Source organism: Aplidium turbinatum, chromosome 8 (genome assembly GCF_918807975.1).
Source record: "Aplidium turbinatum chromosome 8, kaAplTurb1.1, whole genome shotgun sequence".
In the NCBI taxonomy this organism is placed as follows: Eukaryota; Metazoa; Chordata; class Ascidiacea; order Aplousobranchia; family Polyclinidae; genus Aplidium; species Aplidium turbinatum.
In genome coordinates this window covers 30,762,384-30,770,918 of record NC_137479.1, presented here as the reverse complement: position 1 = coordinate 30,770,918, position 8,535 = coordinate 30,762,384, and the positions used below count along the sequence as shown (strand labels likewise).

General features: G+C 39.1%; 1 protein-coding gene across 1 annotated transcript; it reads left to right on the top strand.

Annotated features, from left to right (window-relative positions):
• The first annotated feature begins 2,045 nt into the window (after positions 1-2,045).
• On the top strand, positions 2,046-6,698 carry LOC145776275 (uncharacterized). Its single transcript, XM_082587677.1, has 4 exons — positions 2,046-2,296; positions 3,147-3,261; positions 3,827-4,055; positions 5,314-6,698. Exons 1-4 carry the CDS (start codon positions 2,046-2,048, stop codon positions 6,696-6,698), a joined length of 1,980 nt encoding a protein of 659 aa, XP_082443803.1.
• Positions 6,699-8,535: the final 1,837 nt, after the last annotated feature.

Sequence of the window (8,535 nt, the reverse complement as noted above, 5' to 3'; positions counted from 1 at the left end):
CGTTGGTGGATTTTTTGTCTGTTTATTTATTGATTGAGAAATGAGAAGTATCATCTGTGGTGGGCTACTTATAAGTTACAAAAGAGTGGAAATAAGAATCAGCTCTCTGTTGAGACTGGGTTGGGCTTATGTAGGAACATCTGCGAACAATAAATCGGCCACAACGAGGTAACCAAACGCAAGCAGCCAAAGTCTTTTGGTTGCTTACTTTTCCACCCTGTGCCCTTCACAAAATTATACCCCTCCTCAGCACTGGATATGTATGCTAAAAAAGTATGTTTTGTAGGTAGGCCTACCTTATTTGGCTTGTCAGGCGGACTGATCGCCTCTTGAAGGCTCTTGCTGTCGAGGTTCTATAGCGATGTAACTTGTGAGTAATTCTTGGGATTCGCTGATGAAGAGGAAGTAACGACAAAATGTGGTAAATCAAAATTATCTCGAAGATAGCCAACTCATGTGAAGTTTGCAGTCGTTTCAAAATTGTCTGCTATTCATTCGTCTTGAAACGTGGACAAGTTGAAGAACGCCATGCTGGACACCGTGGCAGCCTACAATCTCGACGGAGGTTTCATTCCCACTCAAGTCAAAGACGTTCACAATTGCCATCAAGTCGGCCACTGAGTGTAGGTCTACATTAATCCGACCTTGCAAATAACGAAGTTAAGTTACTTTTATGTGCTTAATTGTGAGCTTGGCATTTGATTTTTTGCAGCGGTTTTGGGTGAAATTCTTAAATTAAATTTTTTTTATGTAAATGATGGTGATTGTTTGGTTAGGGAACGTTCAAATATTACGTAACGCCTTCGAGGGGGAGGGGGGGGGGTTATGCAAAGCGTTACGTTAGCGTCACATCGGGGGGAGGGGTTCAAGCAAAACGTTACGTAACGCTTTCGAGTACGGAATGGAAGTTTTTTGTGCTGAATTTGTAGTGAAAAAGCGTTACATGGGGGAGGGGGGATTGAAAAAAGCGTTACGTTGGCGTTACATGGGGGAGGGGGGGGGGGGGTCAAAAATTCGGAAAAAAAGCGTTACGTAATATTTGAACGTTCCCTTATTGGAATATTTACTGATAATTTGTTTGTTGCAAAATGAGTGTTTTTATATCAGCTTAGCCTTAGAAGAATCAAACACACGCGATCTTGCATTTTCTTACCTGTTATAACCTCCTGCTGTCAATTCCAATTGACTGCCGGAAGCAGCAGCATATATATTTGACAAAAAATAGTTTTTTTTTGCCAAAGTAGTGTAGAGGACTCTAAAATAAAATACAAATAAAATGTAAAATAAAATTGAAGAATGTACGAAAAACTCAGCTTTGGAAGATGTGGGCAAAGGCACTTTCGCTAATTAAAAGAGGCATGTTTCATTTTTTAGGTTTACATTAGATGTACGTTTTCAGCCAGAATAGTTGTTCTATGTTTTTTTGGTAACATTCTGTAGTTTTATATAAGTTAAATGGTGACCCACAACATTTTCGTTTACTGTAATGTGGAATTATAGGAATTTAGTTATTACCTCAACCGTGTCGGTCATGCTTCGTGGCTTGAAAAGTGACACAGATTTAGAAATCTGGTATCTCACCTGACTTAGTTTAGCCTGAATACGAGTAGTTTTAAGTTCCATCAAATGTTTGCTTTTGTGTTCGTTGGCAACCTGTTTGCGCTGAGATTTAAATGAGATCTTGTGTCATATGGTAGGTTCTTGGTTTAGGCCCAGAAGTTAATTGTTGCTTACCGTAGCTTATCTTGGTACTTACCATAATTTGCATTAATACAGAAACAGCATCACTTTTTTTTAACGAAGTGGCTATTCTTACAACATATTGTAAAACTAGCCTCTGAAGCTATTCTTACAAGCACCACTCAAGCAAGACGTTGTTTACTCGAGCAAGACCTTAATGCGCTCAGGCGTTTCATCCGACGACGCTCATACGTAATTTCGCGCGCATGCGTATTGGCTTGTGCTGCACACTTGATCGTAGAGTGAACCGCGGTAGTTGCTGATTTTGCTGATCGAAACTACACGTCAATGAATCCATCGTCATCATGATTACGAAGGGAACATTATATTACAGTTTTGAGACACTTTCTTCGGCTATTAAGCAATGGGAAAAAGAAAACTTTGTCAATGTTTATGTGAGAAATTCCATAACAATTGAACGCGCAAAACGACGTCTAGCACTTACATCCACAAAAACCTGGAATGAACAGTTGAAGTATCGTACAATACAGTATGCTTGTGTGCATGGAGGAAGAACACCCAAATCATGTAGTCAAGGAAAAAGACCAAATCAAAGGTAAGTAATGATGGTTTTGTCCTTGGTGCCCATAGGTTGAGCTACTCATGTAGCCTATATGCATAAGTTTTGCTAATAGATTGAGTTTTGCATAAGTGCAAATTGCCTACATTCCTTATGAATGCTAAGAACTTAGCAAAATGCATATATTCTGCTGAACCATTCCCGCATGCTGTCTATTGTAATAAGTTTTGCTAATAGATTGAGTTTTGCATAAGTGCAAATTGCCTACATTCCTTATGAATGCTTAGAACTTAGCAAAATGCATATATTCTGCTGAACCATTCCCGCATGCTGTCTATTGTAATAAGTTTTGCTAATAGATTGAGTTTTGCATAAGTGCAAATTGCCTACATTCCTTATGAATGCTTAGAACTTAGCAAAATGCATATATTCTGCTGAACCATTCCCGCATGCTGTCTATTGTAATTTCCATTGAATTGTCATGCCCAGAATTATTCCTAAGTTGCATTGAATTACCCATTAGTTTTGTCAATTTACCCATATGTTACGTCGAATTGCTCATCAGCACAATTCGTCGAATTACCCGTAAGTCTCATGAAATTATCCATAAAGACATGCCTTATGGGTACTTCAACGCAGCTTTTTGGCAATTTGACGTCACTTATGGGTAAATCGACTAGATTTATGAGAATGCTCGGCTGAACTTGTGGTAATTCAACGTGACTTTATGGGTAATTCAGGTGGGCTTATAGGTAATTGGATGCAACTTATGGGCAATTTGACATGACTTGCAGGTAGGCTACTTTAACGTGAGTTATGGCTAATTCAGGTGTACTTATGGGTGATTCAACACGGCCTATGTCACCTCATCTTTGTTGTTTTTCAGTACTTTTATCAAAGGTTGTCCATTTGGAATCAAAGTAAATGCAACGTCAGATGGAAAAGCGCTATGCATCACTGAGATTAGTAATGTCAATGATCATAATCATGATTTCAATGAAGTAAGTGGAAATAACCCTTTGTAGTAGTCATAGCCTTTGAGCTATGGTCACACTAGCCCTGTATATGATAAGGAGGCTTTCATCAGAAATTATGTGAAGGATAAAAAAGAGCAATAACATTAGGGGGGGGGGTTAATCGGCTTTTTTTTCAAATTCAATTTTAATCCAGGTTTTAGGATACAACAGTACATTCTAAGACCACTAGTAAAAAAAATTGAAATTTCCGTCCAAAACCCCCTCTATCCAAAAAATTACTTTTCGTGTATAATTGCATTTTGATTATGACACTTGAAGTTCAAATATTGTTTGCTACTGTACTAAAACACGTTAAGAATGTTGCAAGACAGTTTTTCTGATCTTGACTTCATCGTAAGACACGGTAAAGTGGTCATTTCACTTTGCGCGCATGACTACGCACATGCTGAATATGACCAGTTTGTGCGAAACTGGTCATATTCAAGCCGCCGATTCACCAAACCTGGTGATCTTGCCCATCTCTGTGGGTTGGACACCTGTCAAAAGATATGTCGTTTTCTTGATTATGTGCATATAAATTATTTTTCAGAATGCATTTAATTTGATGCCTAAACAACGAAGATTAAATGAAACAGAAAGCAGTGTGATCGGAGAAATGCTTGCCACCAAAGCAAATAAAAAGTTGGTACAAAAGCACATTGCAGCTTCTACAGGAAAAACAGTTATTCTTAAAGATCTGCATAATATTGCCGCAAAACAGAGACCTTTGTATGAAAACACCTATGATGAACTTATTAATGAAATGAACAAAGAAAAAGGTTAGTCGACAGACAAAACTTTTTTGTCTGTTATACAGTACAAGATATGTTCATGCTAAATAGTAGAGATGACTTTCTAATTTCTATGTGCAGTATGATAAGTAGTGATAGAATGAGCTCCGGTTCCGGTCAAATTCTGGCTCCGTACTGGAGGTGATGTGACTCCGGCCTAGAGCCTGATGTGTGTGTGCAAGCTGTGGTCAGGGTCATGACCTTGGAAAAATCTAATTTTTTGCATCATTGTAGTACTGCAGCAATGCAAGAATAGGCTACCAGGTTGCCTGTAACATTGGTCAACACCGTAGGCGTATTTGCAATCTACAGGTCGCTGCTGCAGATTGAGTGTCACATGATATTGTGAGCATTCTTCTTGAACCATTTCAGATATAATGTCAATTAAGCAATTCGCGATTGACCTCTTGCCGTAATGGTTTAGACTGCAGATGAATTATTTCGATGACGTTGGTTCAATCTCACCATTGCCAGTTCAATTTAAAGTGTTGACCGCCTGGTTTACCGGTCAATAGACTCCGTCTACTGCAGCAAACTGCGGATTACCAGTACGCACATCATAGTAGGCTACACAAGAAAAATATCTAATTTTCAGACGTTTTTCTATTCAGAAAACGTTTGTCTAGTATAACCAACACAGAACATTAGCAGTACCCTACAACGTGTGGAAAATTTGCAACATTGAGCTATAAAGGGTCAATTGAGAGTATTTTTTGCTTCATTTTCTTCACAAGAATTCATTCTACTTTCCCAAACTCATGCTCCAAAGATTTTTGTTGCAACATAAGGCGCTATGGGGATTGTAAGATTGAAAGCGGGATCAAGGAATTCAATCAAAGGTCTTCAATATCTTGAAACAATTCTACTTTGAGTGGATAGAAATAGAAAACATTGCTAAATTTGAAATCTACGTAAAAGTTTACTCCTAATGGATCCTTTTAACGGACCCTAAGCATTGCAATGTGGCATCTTTTAGAGAATGGGGTGAGAGTGGTATACAACCGCTCAGTTGGAACATTGATTATATGATGTAAATATTACCAAAGGCCTAAACATCCTTCCTCTGGCCAATAATTAAAATAACATAGAATAGAAAACAAATTTCACTAAAAGTTGATGTTTTTGCTTTTAAATCTGATGGAGTGCCTAATAGGCCTAATTGTTTTGCGCTATTTTAGTCTGGCCCAGGATTGTCAAGATTCTTGCTTTGTAGGGTATACTAATCCTCAGTTTATTTTCATTTCAGGTGCTGCAGTAGATGTGTTTGCAGATGATGACAAACAATTGCAGGCGATATACTTTCAAACGAAAGACATGCGGGAAACCTTTGCGGCATATCCCGAAATGCTGCTGATTGATGCAACCTACAAACTTAATGACTTGAGAATGCCATTATATGTGATGCTGAATGTTGATGGCTTAGGTCAGAGTGAAATTGTGTGTCTGTGGCTTGTAGCCACTGAAGACAAACTGACCATCAGCAAGCTGTTAACTCAGTTTAAACTCCACAATCCAGCTTGGGATAAAGTGGAGGTTGTAATGGCTGACAAAGACATGACAGAGCGGGATGCCATGATGAAAATGCTGCCTACTGCAGAAATTTTAATTTGCTATTTTCATACCCTTCGCACTTTTCGTAGAGAAGTTTCTATGGAAAAATTAGGCATTTCTTCAGCCCAAAGGCAGGTATCACTGGAAATTTTAGGAAAACTGGCAAATGCCAAAAATGAGTCAGCTTATAATTTACTGTATAACCAATTCGTTGACACAGTCCCAATTGCTGTCACAACATATTATAACGATAACTGGCATGCTATTCGACATCAATGGGTGGATGGACTGAGCAACTTGAAAGCTAATTTTTTGAACAGAACTAATAATCGACTGGAATCCATCAATGGAAAGTTGAAAAGTGTCATAACAAGATACTCAGGAATGACCATGTTTTTTAAAGATCTGATGGCATGTATCCAATCTCTTTCCACCGAACGTGACCACAAAGCGTCAAATGCTTTCCTTAAGGTTCCAATTGATGCGATTTCAAGTGTGGCGGAGAGACAATACCAACAGCTACTGACACCATTTGCATATATTCATGTGCAACAACAATTCAAGTTAGCGGAAAAGGTTGTCATGTCAGAGATTTTGAATGATTCTGCCATAGTAAAATCTCGTGTCCATGGGGAATTGGCAGTCACAACAACAGCATGTCCTTGTGGATTCACATCATCAATGCTGCTACCTTGTAGGCATGTCTTGGCAGTTAGAAGGCAGCTCCATATGTCAGAGTACAATCCCAATCTTTGTTCAGAACGGTGGACAATGCAATATTTTCTTAAATCCCATCGCCTGACAAGAAACTCACTGGACAACGGTCCTGCATCCACATTACCAGCTGTTGAGATTCTTAACAAGCCTCAAAGAAGATGTGTTTTATCAGAACAGCAAAAGTATCGCCGTGTTCAAGATATTTCCCAGAAGATTGCGTTAATGATATCTGAACAAGGAATGGATGAATTCCAATACACCCTGGATAATTTACGACAAATTGCAGAGTTCTTGCAGGAAGGAAAGAAATTCCAAGTTGTGAACTTTTTGGGTCAAACTCAGAAAGGTAGGCCTATATGCTAGCACTATTTATTAAATCAGAAAAACTAGCCTACTTTTTCAAATATCTGAAGAGATATGGGTTAGTTACTGCAACTTGCGTCGTGATTTTGCAGTCAATTTTTTTTTGAGCAATGATTTTTATGGCGTGGAGCTATCCAATATGTGGGCTAATATGTACTGCATGCGCAGTTGCGCACTAATTTACGATTATACAAGGTTGCAGATGCTCAGTAATTCTGCTTTTGTGAACAACTGCATGATCCTTTTCAGGCACTGATACTGGAAGTGCTGCTGCAACATCTTCCAGCAATGATCTTGGAATTGTATTTCCTACGGTCTCAAACAGTACTTTACAGCACACACCCGGTGACGTCTTGTCGACCGTTGATACCAGTGCGATTATGATGCAGACTCCGTCCAGTTCTGTTCAGTCTTTTAGAAGTATGCTGTTTCTGAAAGCTTCATTTCTGATTAGTTGTTTTTTTTTTCTTGCATTGCATGCTGCGCTTACACTACGTTTCATGTTTCTTAAGATTATAGCACGGTCTGCATTATTTGATAAGTAATGAGTTTATTGGCAGATGATGCAGCATTGTGCAAATAATCATCGAGAAACACCTAGCAGATTTTGATAGATACTGGATTGGTTGGCATTCGGTAACCACGCCAGAAGCATGTTTTGGCTGCAACAAAATCTTGTTTTCAAAAGGTTAATGTAGATTTGTTGACACCTCAAGTGCTCGATTCCAACTCAAAATACGGTATATCACAATATCTACTGCCAGTGCACGTATTTACGATTATACGACATTATGTTCCGCCCAGGACCGTAACCTCGTCAGTTTGGCCCCCATTGCAACAGTGCAACACATCCAATAATTGTCCAGTAAAGACTCGTGCGACGCTTCTATTGTTTCTTCATTGCTCAGAGGTGATCCTTTTCAGGCACTGATACTGGAAGTGCTGCTGCAACATCTTCCAGCAATGATCCTGGAATTGCACTTCCTACAGTCTCAAGTAGTAGTTCACAGCACACACCCGGTGACGTCTTGTCGACCGTTGATACCAGTGCGATTATGATGCAGACACCGTCCAGTTCTATTCAGTCTTTTACAAGTATGTGCTGTTTCTGAAACATTCATTTCTGATTAGTTGTTTTTTCTTGCATTGCATAATGCATTATGTTTATTAATTTTTTAATAAAAACGTTGAAATAGTGATGTTTTCTACGTTGTAGCCTATATTCGATTCTCGTTGTGTTTATTAACAGATGATGCAGGATCATGGATCAATTAAATTTCCACCGAAGATGATGAAACGTGGCAGGCCAAAAGGAGCTGGATTGACAGTCATTGGGTTACCACGCAAGAGACAAAAAAAGAGCGGACCAATTCCATTCAGACTGAAGTCGTCTTTTCAGAAAGAAGCAGGTTTGTTGCATTTATGTTTGTGTGACTTCATTTGTGTTATAGCCTACGTTAGTTTAAAAAACTACACTTTGACTTCTGTGGGTCTGCCTAGCCGATAGGCTACGTCAAAGCGTACGTAGGCTACATCAAACAAAGTCACCCATGGTCATATTTTTCAGCAATACTCAGTTGGTTTGTCGATTCTGAGGTAGTAGAAGAGGTCTTGCGTCCATTCAGCGATCGACTGATCGAAGAAAATGAAATTGAAACGTTGCCCGAAAGAATTCCAATGAAGTGTTTAGATGAAAACATTGCCATTGCTTCTGTGCGAAGACATTTTTCTTTTGACGGTTGGACGTTGATGGAGAACCTACTGACCACTTTGCGAAATAAAGGCCGCTGGTTGTGCATCTCCTGTTATTTAGATCTTGATGCAGGCGACAGCATCA

Excerpts from the sequence above, each read along its gene's own strand:
- LOC145776275 (XM_082587677.1), top strand. The coding sequence starts at position 2,046 with ATGATTACGAAGGGAACATTATATTACAGTTTTGAGACACTTTCTTCG. Across the intron at positions 2,297-3,146 it reads GGAAAAAGACCAAATCAAAG|TACTTTTATCAAAGGTTGTC; the intron begins GTAAGTAATGAT and ends GTTGTTTTTCAG. Across the intron at positions 3,262-3,826 it reads ATAATCATGATTTCAATGAA|AATGCATTTAATTTGATGCC; the intron begins GTAAGTGGAAAT and ends ATTATTTTTCAG.